Genomic DNA, 18251 nt, shown 5'->3' on the forward strand with positions numbered 1-18251 from the left:
GATGTTGCTATCGTACATCCACATATCGTACCTTAATCAACAAACCTTGCAGCTGTTGCCATATCAATTCTTACTACTACTAGACGTACCACTGTTTTAGTGCTTCCCCCAGTCCCTCCAATACATAGAGAGAGAGAGAAGAAAATAAAATAAAAACAAAAGCTACTCTAAAAGCAGCAGCAAAACGTAGGCCATCCTTAGTAGAATATTTAACATTTTGTATGGGGAGTGACATTCCTTCTGCCAACAAAACAAACCCCATTACAACCCCCCAAAGAATAGGTTCTCATATGACTCAGCCCCGAAAGCCAAATAAAAGCAAACACACCCACACACACAAAATAAAATAAAATAAAGCAAAAGCAAACATGAGTCAGCTACCTTGCACAAAAGCAAATAGACAATAAAAACAAAGCAGTATCCCATAAAAAGCTAAGAAAACAACATCCCCATTACCAAAACCCACACCCTTTGTCAGTTTCTCTTCACAATATGTCTTCTATTTTATCATTTCCCTTGTCCAAAAACCCTTTACTCTCATCTTCGTCTTCTTCTTCTTCATCTCTTTCATATCCTTTCTTGAATGCGGGGCTAATTTCGATGGTGGTTAGCTTCTTAGCTTTCAATGCCTCACCTTCCCAATCTGTTGCATAGAGCACTGCATACAGAATAGACACAACACAAGCGACTTGTGCAGACAGCAGTCCAAACCAAAGCCCAGAGAACCCCACATTTAGGAGAAAGGCTAGGCCCACTGCCACTGGGGTGCCCACAAAGTAAAATGAGCCGAGGTTTATGCGGGCACCGACCGCCGGCCTTGCCGTGCCACGTAGGATGCCACACCCGGTTGTTTGGGGGCAATTACCTAGCTCACATAGCCCGATTATTGGCAGGACTGTTGCAACCAAAGGTTTGACCAGATCATCCTTGGTGAACAAACCAGCCCATTTTTCCCTAAGGATCACGGTCCATGCCACATTGATTATGCCAATCACAAAGGCACATCCCAATGCCACCATGGCTGCTAGCTTGGCTTTATATGGCTTACCGGCTCCAAGCTCATTCCCTACCTGCATTTTTTCCCCAATAAGATGCGTAAGGGATAAAATATAATAATAATAATAATAAAGAAAGAAAACAAGGGGCATTTGGCTCATTTTTGTTGGTTATATCGTTTCGTCACACAAGAATTGAATGCGGGCTTCGATGACAAAGTAAACAACTTCTTGCTTGTCTTTTACTAATTCTGGCCAATCACATTACATGTATGAGTATGATCCATACACAAGAAGTCCTTTAAAAGGTGATGCAATCACCAACACATCCAATTGGGATCCCATGATCATTTTTACATAAACCGTTGTTCATTTAAAAAAAAAAGGTTAATGGCCTTTTTTTTTTTTGTCATATATCATAAAATCATTCCATTAGTGGTGTTGGGTTGTTAAAATATGAATGAATAATGGGATAGAGAGAGTGGAACTTACACGGGCGGAGACACAGCCAGCAAGAGCCATGGGGACAGTATACATCATGCTGGTGGTCTGAATCAGGATCCCAGTAGCAGCCACAGCGAGTGTTGGGTTCGACAGATAACCAGCCATCAAAGTCACAATCTCATACCACCACCATTCCAAGCAAATCCCAAGACAACTAGGCACTGCCAATCTCAAAAGTGGGACCACCCCACCACACACTCCCCCAATCCCAGCCGTCCATCTCATCTCGCACCGTCCGCTAACCCATACGTACCCCACCATCAGCACCACCATGTTCATGTTTGTAACCACGGACGCCATTGCCACACCTGGTACTCCCAGCCCCATTATCATCACCAGCACATAGTTAAGCGGCAAGTGGAACATCACAGCAACCAAAGAGCACCACATCATAGGCTTTGTCACCCGCTGTGACCTTAAATAAACCCTCAACGGCTGTAACAAAGTGTTAGTTAAAAGATCCGGCAAAGAATACATACAGTAAGTTGCTGCCATTGCTGTGATATCTTTGTCTTGTCCCATGAACACCATAATGTTGTCAAGATTCACCCATAACAGACTGATTGGTATGGTTGCAAGAAAAAGGATTATGATCATGCGTTGGAGAGAGAGTGATAGCAACTCCCAGTTCTTGCTCCCATAGGCTTGGCTACACACAGGTTCAAGGCCTGAAGCAAGACCAACAAGCACAGAGTAACCAGTGATGTTGGTGAACCCAATCGAGAGAGCTCCACCCGCTAGCTCAAGGCTGCCTAGTCTGCCTAAGAACAGAACCGAAACCACTGCTCTTACAAAGACCAGCCAGTTCATGGCTGTTATAGGCAACGCCATGCCCCATAGCTCTTTAACCTCTTCAAAAACCTACAACATAAAAAAAACCTTATGTCAGTATGGTGTAAGAAATCAATAAATGTAAGATCAATATTTATATCCCTTTCCAAGGGCTGACCTCGGAAGCAGAGGGGAATTTGTGGGAAGAGAAATCTGTGCCATTTGCCATGAGTATCACCAAAAAGAAAATGGTTACAAAAGATTTCTAAGATGGCATGAAATATGCAAGGGAGTAATATAATCAAACAGGAAAATTCATAACCAGCCCAAGTTTCTATTTTTCGATCAAGTTGTGAGACAAGGACAGATATGGCCTTGTATATACCCCCAAGTCCCTATTTTTCAATGCGTCTTACGTTTTTTTTTTTTTCCCACAACTTTATGATCAAGAACTTAAAGAAAAAGGCAATAAATCAAATAAAAAGCTGAGAAGAACAAACTTCAATTTGGGTTGGGTCTTTCCTGTAGAAATCTCAAAAGGGAAATAAGAGAAGAAAAGGATAGGAAGCATTAAATAGAAAAAGAAGAGGAAGGGGTTGTGAGAGATGTTAGGGGTGCAACGTTTTAAGAGTAAAAAGGGAAAGAAAGGGAAGAGTTATGGTTAGGAGTAAGGGGGGGTTTGTTGCTTCGTTGTAGCTATAAAAAATAAATGAGACATGTATATATAGTAGTGATGTAAGTTTTAGAGCAGGAGGGAAAGAAAGGGAAAAATGGAAAAGGAAGGGACTTGGGTGATGGCGGCTAGGTAGAGAGAGAAATAAAATGGAAAAGGTTGATTCAGGGTGTGAGAAAAGAGAAAGCGACCGAGGCAGAGAGAGTCCTTTACTTTCAGTCCTCACTCACTCCTCTCTTCTTAAGCCTTTTGATTATTCATTATGACTGCTGCTGTGTCTGCCGCCGCTGCAACCATATATCAATTGTTTTGGGGCTTTTAACTGTAAATGAGGAGAGAGTGTGTTTGTGTGAGTTAGAGACGGGGAATTTGGGAATGCTCCTTCACTTACATTTTCTAAACGCTTTATCTTTCCCTTCTTAATTAGAGGAAGGGTAAAACACATTAAACTTAGTTTGGTATATAGCCCAAATTTCTAAAAAAAGTTTTTCGCCTTTGATTTTATTTTATTTCTCCAATTGATTCGCTTTACTGTTTAGAAATTATTTTTTTTTTATTTTTAAAGGTTAGTTCGAAATTGAAAATATTAAATTCACAGTTGAATCACTCAACTCAAATTTTATATATCTATTTATTATAATCTTTTTAATGTAATATTTCAAATCTAAATTTTTAAATTTATTTTAACAATTGACATTTTTATTTATTATATTTTCGAGTTTCATAATTAAACATATATTTTATTTATATACTAATTCTTATCTTAATATTAAATTTACATCACTTTTTATTTATTTTTAAAAATAATTAACTCGTGCAAGGGAATCCAATTATATAACAAAATGCAAAAGAATAAAGTGGTGCATTTTTTTTATATTTAATTTCTATAATTATTCATTATCCATTAAATTTGTTTTCATTGTTTGTAATAGAAAATGAAAGTTACAAGTATTTTTTTATTATCAATGAGAATGTAATTTCTAGGATTTAGTTTCAAAATTAATATAAAATGTCATTTACGTTTCAATATTATATATGAAGATTTCTTTTCGGTAAGATTCCTTATTTTACTTGTAAATATCTATTTTTCCGTGATTAATCAATAAATCGAGTATTTTTTTTTTATATTGTATTCAATACATCATTTTACACTATAAATATTGTAAATCCTATTCGCTTGATTACATCACCTTAAATTTCAAGTAAACCAGAAAAGTGTGAATACAACACCTCATACTTCAAGACTTGCAACGTTTACTCTTATCATGCCCTCATTTCACCACTACCTACATCACTCACCTACCTAAATCCCACTATCCTCACTCATCTTCACTACTAACCACTTCACCACCTCATCGTCTAAGATCACCATCAACGACCCATACTAGAGACCTAACATGATAAAAATCCAGCAACCAAATAAAAAACTAAGAAGCAAGCTCGAAGTGTGAACTGCAAAAATGAGAAAGGGAAAATATCAAAAAATAAATAAATAAAACAAGGGGAACAAGAGAAAAAAATGACTTATCTCATGTGTTCAATACCAATGGCCAGATAAGATGTTGGTTTAGTTGGCGGCTTGGCATTGTGTTATCATCGACGGAAATAAAGGCGACGGTTTTGACAGTGAGTGACAGTTGATAGATGAGAAGTTAAGTTTTTTGAAAAAAAAAAAAAGAAGAAGAGAAAATTGTACTATAACGTCCTTTACTTGATTCGGTCACTAGACTCAAGCTACAGAATACTACAACCGTTAACAGAACAATTCACAAACTTTTCTAACTTTATATTCAATAAATCAACAAAATAATTCATAAGTCAAGTTTAGCATGATTCACAACCAAATATACACTATTCAGATTTAAAATCAAAATAATCATTTCATAATCCATACAAAATACGATTTACAAACTAATACAAGTTCTAGTCAAGCTTACGAAAGCTCTTAAACTAACCCTAGAACAAATTAGGACTTAATTGAAAACATAGCAAAAAGTAAGGAAAAATCTGCAAACAGAAGTCATACGGCCGTATGGCCAGGCCGTGTAACAAACTGAGGTCTTGTAGACGTAAATGTAAAATCTTTCAATCATTCATACGGCCATGTAGTCAAACCGTGTAAGAGACTGTAATCGTGTTTGATTAAAACCATCCTGATCATAAAGAGCACACAACCGTGTCACTAGCCTGTGTGTGACATATGGTCGTGTGTTAGCTAAAATATTTTTAAAATCAAGTTACACAATTGATTATTTACTTGTGCCATAAACAAGCCTTTAACCATTCATTAGACCTACACAAAATGCACCAAAAGCATACTTAAACATGTTAATTTCCTACTTCTAACCGATATACCTTCATAGGTACCATCACAAGCATTAGATACAATTTATTATAAGTCATACTTTAACCTATAACCATTTCATACCACATACTAGTTAATATTCAAATCATCAACAAAGCTTTGACATTCACATTAGCATATTAAATAACAAACGTAGCCACAATCCATATATCCTTTTTACTAGCTACCATATATATACATATATGCAAGAACAACTATACCAAAGCATATTCATCAACTTGCACAAGTTCAACCAACCCTTCCAAAATAACCTTTAAGGCATTCCATAACCAATTTAACCCATCCAAAAACATGTATATTCCAAGCCAAAACATAGATGCCAATACTCAATTAAATATACAACCAATATATCACATTTGACACCATCCAATCAATAAGCATAATCCAACACAAGTCATACCATAATTCATATTCTTATCTTGTCATAAGCAAGATTGTATGCATCTCAACCTCAAGGCTTTACCATTTGTATAGACAAATAACCATTCATTATTTTATCAAGTTACCAAATGCATATACTCATATATCTAAAGTTCAACAATGCCAAAACACAACACATTTATTTCATTATTACTATTTGACCATCCTATGTACATGCCATATATAATCAAGCTCGAAACATTCAAAAGTCTACTGAAATTGAGAGATGATAAGTGTATGCGTCTCGCTGATCCGATCGACAAGTTCTAAATATCCAAAATCTACAGAAAAGTAGTAACATGGGTAAGTATTATAAAATTCTTAGTAAGCTTATACAATATAACAATATAATTACCTTTATTATTTAACAAATATATAATCTATTATGTAACACAAATTCCCTATCAAAGCATGGCAAAACAACAATAGGTAAGACTTTGGATCAAAAATCATATTTTCAATCTCAATAAGCAATATATCAAGCTCAACCCAAATATACATATTGTATCTATTTCACGACTATCTTTTTCCAGCATCAATATCATTGTTTCCACATTTCATTTGTATCTTTTGCCAACATCAATTTCATATATTCACATGTCCATTTTTATTTCTACTCGATGAAATATCCTAAAAGAACGTAGTATACAAGTGAAAATAATAGTGTTGGTTACTCGTTTAGGTTAAACCTACACGATAAATATCAATTGCTTATTCGAGCTAATCATGAACAATAGTGTCTGATTACTTGTTCGAGTTAAACCTACACAACAAGTATCAATTGCTCGTTCCAGATAGTCATAAAATAATAGTGCCTAGTTACCTATTTGGGTTAAACATACACAACATATAGCCTGGCCAGGGCTTAATATACATGTATCCTCGAGTCCGCAACAAATGCTAAAGCTCGACACCATTAGGCATCAACACGTAACCTCGTATATGAGACTTTTACTAAGTTCATCAGAGGGAAGTTGTACAGTTTATTTGCACTATTGAGTGGTTTATCCACACCGTTTGAGTGTTTTAACCATACTGCATTAGTAGGTTCAATATACAAACATGTTGTGCATCCATAACCTTTTGGCAGCTTGTTTGCAAAAACTTTTTAACAAAAAAACCGATGGTTCACCCTTTTTTATTACTAGTGGTTTATCCAGAATGAGTGGTTCGTCCACAACGATGAGTGGTTTTATCCACAACATGGTATAAATGTAGAAGAGTTTTGGGGAACTCCTACTGTGGTGTGTAGCGGTGGGGTAGGACCCTTTTTTGATAAATTGAAATTGCACTGTATTTATAAGCATTTGAATGATTGTGAATACTGAGAAATTATGATAATGAGTTAATCTGAAACACCGAAATTCCAAGTTGCTATTCAATTTGTGTTTATCCTTTAAGTTGATATTCTGTATATTTTGTCTACTGTTTGCACTGATTTTCTTGTAATAGAACTCACACTGAGCTTCATAGCTCACTATTATTTTAATTCTATATTCACAGATAACCCACCAGGTTAGGACACAGACTTGGCATACGGAGGGCTCAGCTTGAATCTGTTTTTCTCTATAAATATTTTTAATTTATTATTTGACAATTTAATTATTCAAAGATTGTATGTTATTTTTGAACTGTGGCATGGCACCCAAGTTTTGGTTTTTAATTAGCATGCATGTCTTTTAAATTGATTTTAGGATATTAATATGAATATTAATTAATTAAGCAAGAACTTGATTTTTATTAAAAATATAAACTATTATCATTTTTCCGCTCCTAGAGTATAAGTAAAATTTTGGGAAGGAATTAATAAAATAGAAATTAATTAAGTTTTCAAAAATAGTTACCGTTATAAGAAAAATGTTAAACTTAATCAGTTTTCATCAACACATGAGTTTTCTGAAATTTAATTAAGTGTTCTTCTAAAATAAAAAAAAATGATTTAAAATGACCGTTTTATGAACCCCAATCGCTACTAGGTCATTTCGGTGACTAATGTAATCTCTTGAATTCAGGTATAACGTCTAAGCCGAGTTGGGGAGGTTACAAAAATAGTGTTCTTAAACAAATTGACATTAACATTTTGATTGAAATAATTAATAATATTAAGTATTTAGACTAATTAATAACATTATAAAAATATAATGATCAAATTATGTCCAAAATTAAAATATAAAGATTAAATATCAAGTTTCAGCATAGTATAAATGCTAACAAAAGTTTGATCATTGTCTTACAATGTAAAAGAAGAAGAAGAAGCAAACCAAACCCAAAAGAAACGAAAAGCATATTCGCTTTTAAGAATCTTAGGGCATTCAAATTGTATATAATCACGTAACATTCTAATCTAAAAATTAATAATATTAAATATTTAAATCAATTAATAAAATTATAAAAATATAGAGATTAAATTATGTTAGAAATTAAAGTGTAACAGTTAAATCTCGATTTTAAACATATTAAGAAGATAAAATTTAATTTTAACTATTTTTAAAATGTTAAAAATAAAAGAAAAGAAAAGAAAACGTGTCAATAGGTGTTTCCTTTTATATAAAGTTAATATAGATTAGATAAACAGATTTTAAAATTTTAATTTAAAACTTAATCCAACATTTTTAATTTATTTATGTTAACTTAAAAATATTTAATATTTTAATTTATTTTTATTTTAATTTATATAAATATTATTTGTTTAAAATTTATGTTTAAAATAAATAAATAGATAAAAATATTAAATAATTAATTTATCCATTTAATTTGACTTTAATAGTTTTTATTTATTTAGTTATAAATTACCTATATTATCAATAACTATTTGCTAAGTTAATATTTTTAACTTTTTATGTTTAAGATAAATAGTTAATCAGATAATAAAAAATTAAAAGTTAAGCTATTCATTTAATTAGACTTAAATAAAATTTCAATTAATTAATTAATTATATATTATCTATAACTTTATGTTAATTTAATGTTTTTGAAATTTTATGTTTAAAATAAATAATTAATTAGATAAACATAAATGGATTCATTTGATAATATACGTGGATTACCTAGATTTCGTTATGTTCATTGTGTGACTTACCTCAATCCCGAGTAAATAACAGAGTGTGTGACTAGTCTATTTTGATATATTAAAAGCCTAAGTTCAATTGATAATAGAGTCAAAAGTTGGTAGATTAAATATCCGATTTTTATAAGACATACATCCACTTATGATAGTGGACGTCAAAACCCAATAAATGCCGAATGATAGATAGAAAAAGTAAGGTGGTCAGGGATAGGTGAATGATTAATATAAGATGAAATAAGGAGCTAATTTGTTATTAGACCAAAACATGAAAGGTGATAATATTAGATACTAAATAAAAATGTTTTTAGAGTTTGGTGACGAAAACAGAAATATATTCATGGTTGGGTGAGGAAGGGCGTAATTTATCAAGTTTCAGTAACTCAAATGATAAAAGGAGAAAAAAGAATTCACATGATTAAAGCGTTAATTATAACCATGAGATGATTGAGATCCAGTCAATCATCAAAATCTGAATCCAAGTTTTTCCCAAATTCCCACAAACCGCATTCATTCCTTAGACTACAACGGGTAATCTTATTTCGAATTGCGTTTCTTCAAAGCGGAAACCGGCCATGGCTGCCGCCGCTAATCCCCGCTCTTTCTACTCGGGTTCCAATCCTCCTCACCCCAACCGCTTTGTTTTCTCAGCCGATCCTCCTCCCAAAATCTCACTCACTCCCGATCAATTCAACTACTGCTCTGAGGCTCTCAAATTGTTCTCCCAAAAGCCCCAGATGCCCGACGAAATCAACCGCGAGTTCTCGCACTTACAGGTGCTTTTTACCTTTTCTTTTCTTTTGCATTTCAATATTGTTTATCGGAAATGGGTTATTAATTTGGTTTTTTCACTATCTTTAGGCAAATAGGATTACACCTTCGGAGATGATGAGGAGATGCACAGTGGGTTTTAACGGTGCTAATTTGGACAAGAATCGATACTCTGATGTCATACCATGTACTTTAAAAAGTTTATTTTTTTTTCCAAAGTAAATTGCCTAAGTCGTTTGCACGATTAATTTGTAGTAAATGATCAAGAGCTTTTCCTTCTATTTTTTTCCTTTTTTTTTTTTATACATCAAAGTGATTTTGCTAAAGACTTTCTTTTAATGGTTTCAGTCGACACGAACAGGGTAGTTCTTAATTCATGTAAAGATTACAGGCCAACTGCAAAGGGTTATATCAATGCCAGCTTTGTCACGGTAGATCTCTACTTTTGTCGTGTTTTAGTTGAAAGGAATTTATATCTATTTAAAACTATTTCCCTCCAATTGACCTATTTGGATCATGATATTCTTGAATGCAGACTTCTTCTTCTGAAAACATTTCTAAGTTTATAGCCACGCAAGGTCCATTACCTCACACCTACGAGGACTTCTGGGAGATGGTTATCCAATGCCATTGCCCTGTCATTGTGATGCTTACTCGGTTGGTTGATAATTATAAGGTACTTAGTTATATAGGGGCTGAGGCAAAGCACTTCTATTCTGTGAAAGTGGTTGAGCATGCATGGTTTCCAGCTAGGCGTGTTTCATTAAACCAGAGGGTTCCCCCATTCAAAGTTTGGTTGGTTCATAAAAGTAACTGATTCTAGGTGTTGTGTGTGCATGATAAAACTAACTATTTTTCCCCTAAAATTTAATCTAGATGATTATTTCTTGTATTTCCAGCATTATCTTAGAGTTGAGCTCTTGCTTGTGTTTTTGATAACCATTGAGAACATGTATGCTCATACTTTTTTTCTTTTTAAAGAAAAATGTTATTGATTAATATACTATAAAATGATCATATTGGTTTCTTTGAGGATTATAATATCTGGTTGTGTAAATTAAATAGAGACAGTAATTATTAGGCAACTTTGTTTGTTCAGTCTCGGTGCTTGTTTTTGTTTCCTAACTGTCACTTGTACCTTTTAGCAAACCATAAGAATTGCCACTTAAAGTTATCATCTGAACTGGTTGATTTTGGTGTTGATATTTCATTGATGATAGAGTTTTGTATGATATCATTTACCTCTTCACTTTTTGGTTGAGTATGCGCATTTTCATGTTTCTAGTATTCATTTGTTTTTGTTTTGGCTCTATTCTTATTTACAATTTATGTGCAGACGGTAAAATGTGGAGATTACTTTCAAGCAGAAAATGGTCCTAGACAATTTGGCAATATCTGTATTGATACTAAATGGATACAAGAAACAGAAACCTCATTATTGATACGCAACTTGGAAGTAAATTATAAGGAGGTATGATTTCTGTGTTGAAAGTCCTGACCTTTTGTTACAACTTCCAAGAAAGCATCATATGCCGCAGTTTCTACAATGGAACCGTACTTGAGATTATTCTGCTCTTGTTTGTTTGAATAGTGTATATTTATTTAGTTTAATTCTGCAACAAGATCTTGTTCTGGTCCTCAATATAGTGACCTCATAAATATTGTCCTATACCGTAAACAAACTAAACCATGAGGTTCAGACAAATAATTTTTGGCCAAACACCAAGGGAGAATGTGACACAAAATATTAGTAAACAATCTTCATTCATGCTCTTTCATGAATTACATCCACTAGCAACTGACTCACACCACTTAAATTTCGGTCTAAAACTCTTTCATGAATTTTATCTCCTAGCAACTGGCTTACACCATTTAAAGCTGGGTCCTCCAAACTATCTATGCGTCAAGCCAGTAGTGCAAAAAAGGAAATGAGTTTGAGCAAAGCGCTTTGACTTCAGATGAATTTTATAAAACATTGTTTTGCCAAGTTTCTCTACATTGTTTAAGGATATTCTAGCAGAACTTGTTTCTCCTGAAACCACTATAACTTGATTTCCGGTTGCAGCTTTCAAAGACTTAGCTTTCACGTTGAATTTAAATAGTTTTTGGTTGAAAGACTGCATCACCTTCACATTGTTGTTTTCTTTCAAGTTTTCCTGCTTTTCTTGAGTTTAGCATTGAGTTTATTTTGATAGAAAATGAATCAATTCTTTTTACTGCAGAGTCATAACCCGACATTGTGTCCCTTGAGGTATCCAAAATATAATCAGCCTACCGCCAATCTTGCCCTTCTTCTAAAATTGTGGCAGGAACCCTATGGACAATAGGAGATTTTCCCTCAACTTGAAATGCTTCAATTTCTTCACTTCCTTCAGGATACCTGTCATAAATGGGTTCTAGCATATCATTCTCTTGCTCTTTTACATTCATCTTGTGAAGAAAATCAGCAACATCTATAGTAATTCTGCCCTTGTTTAACTTAAGGTCATGCACTAACCACTCCTCCAATCCACCTCGTATCATAGGGTTTGCGGGTCCAAATTCCAATATCACAAAATGGGTTTTCCTCATCATTCAAATTGATCAGCAATACTACCTTTTAGCAGGTTAAATTGATTGTGGGGACCTTCCAAAATCTCCAGCTGGGTTCCCATTTGTTCTTATTGTATCCTAGCATAAGTTGCAGACAACAATTCTTCATTTGCATGTCGTAGGCTGACTCATAGCGCAGCAAATTGTGTTCCTTGACCTGATTTCCTCTTCTTCAAGCTGTAACACATCCAAACATGGCTTAAATGCAAACCCTATCATGAACCCTCGGATCTAATCAGGCTTTAATGCTAAAATTAGTATGGTGTAGGGAGAAAGCAGCAGCAGTCAAAAGAAATAAGGCTGAAAAAAAGATAGGGCTATATATGCTTCTAGTTTCTGAAGTCTATTAATTTGAATAAAATAGTAAGGCTATTTTACAGCTTATTTATACTAGGTTACAAGTTTATCCTCACCTAGATTTAAACCCTCAAAATAACAAATAATCCTAATAATCTATCCATATATCTAATAATTAATAAAGGAAAATAATAAAATAACATAATAATAGAAGTAAAGCTCCTGTATAATGCACTGGGCAGAAAGGCTGGAGATTATTTCTCACAATATAATGATGGTCTCTCCATCTAAAACAACATATGTATATTATATATTGAAGTTTATTTCATGTAGATTGTAATATGCATATTGGTCTCCTTTAGGAGTTAGTTTGATTGGTATCACTTTCCTTTAGAGGTGTTAATCTCCAAAATTATTTGGAGATTAAGCCCATATGCATATTAGTAACCTTTTCTGTAGTAACCTTGCAAGAGATTCTGGAATGACTTGTAAGCGAGATAAATTTTAATTTACTTTTCTGGAGGGTATTGCAATATTGATGTAATATCTAAGGTTGTTTTCTTTGTCAAGTTAGAGTATAATGTTTTGAGTATCTACTCCAAAAAAAGTGGTCAACTGGTTCCTGTTATTGGTATGCATGACATGAAAACTAAGGCTAATGGTAATAGAGCACTCTTTCCTTACTTAAAATCCCCACCAAATTTATTCATTCACCTAAGGTGAACAAATTTCCAATTTCCTACGAAGTATTTGTTTAAGTTTTAATGCGGATCAGATTCTAGACGCGTTTATCTGAGTTGGAATAAACTGTGGCTGCTAAGAATTAATAAATACAATAATTTCAAGTTCTATGTTGCATAGAATCGAGATAAGATGATGGCTAGAAATTGGTTGACAACATAATAGTTTCTCTATTGAGCCCCTCTTCCCCCATTTTCTTACTCTAAACTCTAGCAAAGAAGCCACCTGGTTACTTAATTACTAAATCAGCCATCAGTAATGTCAACTAATTTCCTTTGCCCTACGAAGTATTTATTTAAGATTCGCTGCAGATTAGATCTAGGCGCATGTACCTGAGTTGGCATAAACCGTGATGCTAAGAATTGATGAATACAATAATTTCAAGTTGTACAGTGCATAGAATTGAGAGAAGAAGATGGCTAGAATATGGTTGACATAAGTCAGCAGGTTACTTTTTATCTCTCCATTGAAGTCCTCTTGCCCAAATTTCTTAACTCTGGCTTAGAAGTCACCAGGCTCAGTCATCTAGGAAGCAATGCTCCGTGGTTGAAGTAGCACAGATACATTACGGTGACATCTGTTATATTTTTATTTTCTTAATGCTTTAATATACCACTAGGCATGAGACAAGAAAATTGCCCTTTTCGGAGTTAATTGAAGTGAACTTGATGAGTGTTGAACCAATCCAATTCTAGTGTGCTATTGATGATCTTACAATTAGTACCTGTACAATTGTTGGGAACTGTAAACTTTCAGTAGTTTGTTGGTTATTTGGCCATCCTTTTCTATCAGTTCTGGATAAAGATTGATTGAGAAGATTTTGTAGCCTCAGCTCCTCTGGTGGGAAAAAGTAAAAGGTTGGTGTGTAGTACCTGTATATATTGTTGCGAACTGCAAATTTTCAGTAGACTGATTGTGGTTTGGACATCCATTTTTTAAGTAGTTCAGAAAATGGTTGTATTGCGTGTTTAAGACAAAAAATTATCCTTAGGAAGGAACTGAAAAGTAATTACTTCTTTGTTGTCATCTAAAGAACTATTTTCCTGATTCATTTGGGTATAATTATGATTACGATTTTGCAGTCAGAGGACCCACCATTATCAGTTTTGCACATTCAATATCCTGAGTGGCCTGACCATGGAGTTCCCACTGACACTCTTGCTGTTCGTGAAATCTTGAAAAGAGTATTACAAGTACCAGTAAATATTGGCCCAATACTGGTGCATTGCAGGTTCAACTGAGCTTTATTTTTTTAAAATATGGTTCAAGGGTTCGGAGTCTGTCATATTTTGCCTGGGACAATTTCTTTCTGGCTGTGTTATTTTTTTTCCTGAGACAATGTCTCTCTGGCTCAGTGCAGGTATTGGGAGGACTGGAACATACTGTGCTATTCATAACACCGTCCAGAGAATCCTCATTGGGGACATGTCTGCATTAGACCTTGCTAATACGATATCTATGTTCAGGTCCCAGCGCATCGGAATGGTTCAAACCATGGTATTACTTCCTTCCGTGTCTTGAATTTCAGTTTTAAGTTGAGGCATCTGTTTGTTAAGCTATTAGGATTTTCCAAGTTGTATCAGGGGCTATACCGAAATCATGATCAGCATTAATGCTGAGTATGGCAGAAATTTTATTAGGAACTTCCTGCAATAAGACCACAAGAGTTATAGTATTCTTCTGAGAGTTATAATAATAGAATTATTGGTTTGGAACATTTTATGCAATTATTTGAAGATATCTTTTCTTTTAAAGTTTAATTGCATCAAAAGTATTCTTCTGAGAGTTATAGTAAGTTCTGCAACGTTTACTGTTATATTTCTTTCCTACAGTATTTCATGAATACATCTTTGGCGAGTAAAGATGATAGCCACTGAGAATGTGGAGCTTAACTCAAATGGTTCACCACCTTTCTTAAGAAGCTGGATGCCAGCTTAGGCTGGGTTCAAACCTCAGCAACATTTTACCTGAAAAGGAAAAAAAAAACTAAACATAAGAAAATAGCTACATTATTGTTCGATTACTGGATGTATTATTGTTCATCATTTTTAGCTCACAAGGTGAAAAATCGGGGCTAGGATAGCTCTTTGATCCAATCTTGAATAGATTTTAGTATTATAGAAAGATAAATTCTAAGACTTCTTGTTTAGTTTTCTTTTTCATAAGCGACGCTAGAAGAAAGATTTTTACATTTTATTTTGATGGGAGCTTTCAAAATAGCTCGATTACATTTTATTTTTTTCCCTTCATATCCTTGTCTTCCCACTTATGAAGTTTTAACTGACTTTATCTACTTTACCTTTTTACAGGACCAATATTTTTTCTGCTACAAAGCTATTGTTGATGAATTGAAAGAGCTCATCTCAGACTTCAGCAGTGAACACAGTTCAAAATGGTACGTTTCTGTCCGTTGAATTCCCCTGAGGTTTTGCTTAACTTTTATCACATTTTTTACTGTTGTAGAAGGTTGAAGTATCAGTTGTTAGCTTTGATAATTGGCCTCCCTTGTTGAAAGTCTATCTGCTTATTTTATTTTTAAATGGCAGCTAGGATTCCCAACCGAAGCTGATACGGGATAAAGCTACTAGAATCAGAGCTATTTGCTTATTTTTCAAAAGCTGGAGAACTGCATATTTAATGATGCGTCCTTCATATCTGTGACTCTAGAAGTATCTTTGGGTTGACATGACATACTGGAAATAAAGAGCGCTGCTAATCAGTTGACCTTATTTTCAATCTTGCTGAAGTTAGTTGCAAAATCTAGGAATATGAACAAAAAATTAAACTGTTTTACCCAGGCACGACATCATTCCTCACCCAGGTTGCACTTGGTTCTGAACTACACGAAAGAATAAGGAGTATTTCAAAACCGGTCTTCCAATTGTAGACTATTTGTTGATTAAGCATACTTGTATTTCTCTAATTTTCAACTCAATAGTTGTTTGAAAAACCATTATCTTGGTTTTGCACAAGCAGAGGAATCTGTTAATGTGACTTGCGATCTACTAGTATTGTAGCAGGGGTCAACATTGTTAAGAGATTTCGATACAATGGGAATATGTTGTGTTGGTTTGTCTTTTATTTGATTGCTCGGCTGAAATTGTTAGTCCCAAATAGCAACGGATTAGGTAAATAAGGGAATCCATTGGGTTAGGATCCCCGATAGAGACAGCTTACCTGTTGGTCTTTGCTTGATTTCAACAGATGGAATCAGTTTTCATTATGCCACCATAAAATACGATTGCAAAGGGATCAATCTAAGATTTGGCTGAGCATGCATTATGGGGAAAAGGAAAACAAGCAGCAAATTCAAGAGCCTAAGACCGACCAAGAAAACTTGTCTAATCATTTATCAAACAGCACACTCATAATGCTTCGAAATACTGGCCCTCTCTTATTTCTAAGAACCGCTCTCACATCCTTCTCATCAGCCGCAAATCCCTTCTCCTTCATCTGCCCCAAAAACTCCTTGGCCTCCTCCATTTTCTCCACCCTCGCAAACGCCTCAAAAACCGCCGTGTAAGTAAGTGCATTAGGCCTCATCCCTTTCCCTATCATCTCCATCAAATACTTTTTTGCATCCACAAGATGTTTAGCATCAGCAGCGGCAAGAGCTTTGATGAGAACAGTATAAGTGTAAGCATTGGGTGCAACCCCAGATGCCAACATCCGCATATAACTTTTGTGAGCTTCTTTACTCTGTCCCGCGTTGGCATAAGCTTCAATAACTGCTGTATGAGCAACAACGTCCGGCATCTGGCCCTTATCTTTAAACTCTGAAAAAAGTTCCAATGCTTCATGGGTCAGTCCGTCTTTTGACAATGCATCGAACATCTTAACAGCATTGTTGATTAGGCTGTCTCCTCTCATATTGTGGAACACTTGTTGCAGGTTTTTGGGGTCTTCCACTTCTTCGATAACCGGTTTCTTGTTAAAGGGGTCGTAAGGAGGACGGAATTTGGATTTGTCAAATTCTTGTTTGGAATTGTTTTTTTGTTCTTGTTCATCTTCAGAGTCTGAGTCAGGGGGAGAAAAGTTGACCTTGGTGTTAATTTTGGTATGGTTTGGGGTGCGGGGAGAGGAAGAGAAGGGGGATGAGAGTATTGTAAATCTACTATGGGTTGCAGTGGGTAGATAAAATGAAGAGGAAGTAGTGGGGTTTGAGTTGTTGAGAAACGTTCGAAGTGGGAAGAAATAGGCTTTTCTAATGAAGAAAGACAGGGATGATGAATGTTTAGATGAAAAAAGGCAACGACATATTCTTACCTTAGCCATGGCCATGGATGGCATTTTTTGCGGTATTAATCCCAGTTAGAAGAAAGTTCCAGAACTGGAAGAAGGCGAACAGAGAAGTTTAGTCCAATTTGATTGATAAACTATTCATAAAGTACTAAAAGGGATAAATTCCATCTAAAGGTTATCAATTCCTAAAAATTATAATTTTATTATTAAACTATTTGAAAGTTGATCACCGGCTCGATAATTTTGTAACCAACGTGGGATTTGGGATAAGTAAATTAATAATTTAGTCTCTTAATTTCAAAAAGTTACAAGTTGGTCATTAAGCCATTAATAAGTTTACACTTTGATCACTCAATTTTTACACCATTACTCCCTAACTCGATAATCCAAACAATATCAACTTCTCAAGCCCTAAACTCTAGGAAAGCTAGTATCAACCTCATGCCTCACATCTAATCCAATCAACTCAACAACTCTTCATTCTTAACTCAATCATCATCTCTCCTTCGACCAAAATCACAACCTAAAAAAATCTACAATCAAACTATTCAGACATCTTTATTTTAACTAACAACCAAAATGCAGCAAAATGACATAACAAATGTTAGTAATATGCTCTAGAGCATATGATGTAATAGGAATAATTTCATGTAATTGACTATTTATATATTGCGACATTTTTTATTTATTATGCTTACGTTAATTTTTTAGCTTGATTTTAAAATTTTTTAAATGATATGATAATTTTTTTTGTACATAAATCATTGTGGAAAGAAAATCTTGAGAAGTTTATGATGTGAGATTCTTATTGTATGC

General features: G+C 34.4%; 3 protein-coding genes across 6 annotated transcripts; 1 reads left to right on the plus strand and 2 right to left on the minus strand.

The window, feature by feature from the left end:
* Positions 1-352: 352 nt before the first annotated feature.
* LOC108454780 (protein DETOXIFICATION 54) lies at positions 353-3406 on the minus strand. Of its 2 annotated transcripts, none has more exons than XM_017753352.2 (3): positions 2449-3406; positions 1488-2360; positions 353-1070 (listed from the first exon to the last, which is right to left on the minus strand). In XM_017753352.2, the coding sequence occupies exons 1-3, from the start codon at positions 2497-2499 to the stop codon at positions 486-488; spliced, it is 1509 nt and encodes a 502-aa protein (XP_017608841.1). In that variant the 5' UTR covers positions 2500-3406; the 3' UTR covers positions 353-485. The 2 variants fall into 2 exon arrangements, with proteins under 2 accessions (XP_017608841.1, XP_052874766.1); XM_053018806.1 differs by having other exon boundaries at positions 3335-3373.
* A 5646-nt stretch (positions 3407-9052) lies between these two features.
* Positions 9053-16274, plus strand: LOC108456822 (protein-tyrosine-phosphatase PTP1). 3 transcript variants are annotated; one of them, XM_017755513.2, is made up of 9 exons: positions 9053-9568; positions 9654-9750; positions 9912-9994; positions 10099-10239; positions 10900-11034; positions 14276-14424; positions 14549-14690; positions 15503-15588; positions 15740-16274. In XM_017755513.2, the coding sequence occupies exons 1-9, from the start codon at positions 9368-9370 to the stop codon at positions 15741-15743; spliced, it is 1038 nt and encodes a 345-aa protein (XP_017611002.1). In that variant the 5' UTR covers positions 9053-9367; the 3' UTR covers positions 15744-16274. The 3 variants fall into 3 exon arrangements, 2 of the variants coding, with proteins under 2 accessions (XP_017611002.1, XP_017611001.1); XM_017755512.2 differs by having other exon boundaries at positions 9086-9568; positions 15744-16274; XR_008270831.1 differs by lacking the exon at positions 15740-16274 and having other exon boundaries at positions 9087-9568; positions 14554-14690.
* On the minus strand, positions 16034-17583 carry LOC108456823 (pentatricopeptide repeat-containing protein At4g38150-like). Its single transcript, XM_017755514.2, has one exon. The coding sequence runs from the start codon at positions 17481-17483 to the stop codon at positions 16539-16541; it is 945 nt and encodes a 314-aa protein (XP_017611003.2). The 5' UTR covers positions 17484-17583; the 3' UTR covers positions 16034-16538.
* Positions 17584-18251: the final 668 nt, after the last annotated feature.

The sequence above is a fragment of the Gossypium arboreum genome, chromosome 9, assembly GCF_025698485.1.
Source record: "Gossypium arboreum isolate Shixiya-1 chromosome 9, ASM2569848v2, whole genome shotgun sequence".
Taxonomy (NCBI): Eukaryota; Viridiplantae; Streptophyta; class Magnoliopsida; order Malvales; family Malvaceae; genus Gossypium; species Gossypium arboreum.

Bases quoted from the DNA above. Each gene is read 5' to 3' on its own strand.
- LOC108454780 (XM_017753352.2), bottom strand. From the start codon at position 2,499: ATGGCAAATGGCACAGATTTCTCTTCCCACAAATTCCCCTCTGCTTCC. The intron at 2,361-2,448 runs GTCAGCCCTTGG...TTTATGTTGTAG, and splicing joins AATTCCCCTCTGCTTCCGAG to GTTTTTGAAGAGGTTAAAGA. The intron at 1,071-1,487 runs GTAAGTTCCACT...GAAAAAATGCAG, and splicing joins CTGGCTGTGTCTCCGCCCGT to GTAGGGAATGAGCTTGGAGC.
- LOC108456822 (XM_017755512.2), top strand. From the start codon at position 9,368: ATGGCTGCCGCCGCTAATCCCCGCTCTTTCTACTCGGGTTCCAATCCT. The intron at 10,240-10,899 runs GTACTTAGTTAT...ATTTATGTGCAG, and splicing joins GGTTGGTTGATAATTATAAG to ACGGTAAAATGTGGAGATTA. The intron at 11,035-14,275 runs GTATGATTTCTG...ACGATTTTGCAG, and splicing joins TGGAAGTAAATTATAAGGAG to TCAGAGGACCCACCATTATC.
- LOC108456823 (XM_017755514.2), bottom strand. From the start codon at position 17,483: ATGCCATCCATGGCCATGGCTAAGGTAAGAATATGTCGTTGCCTTTTT.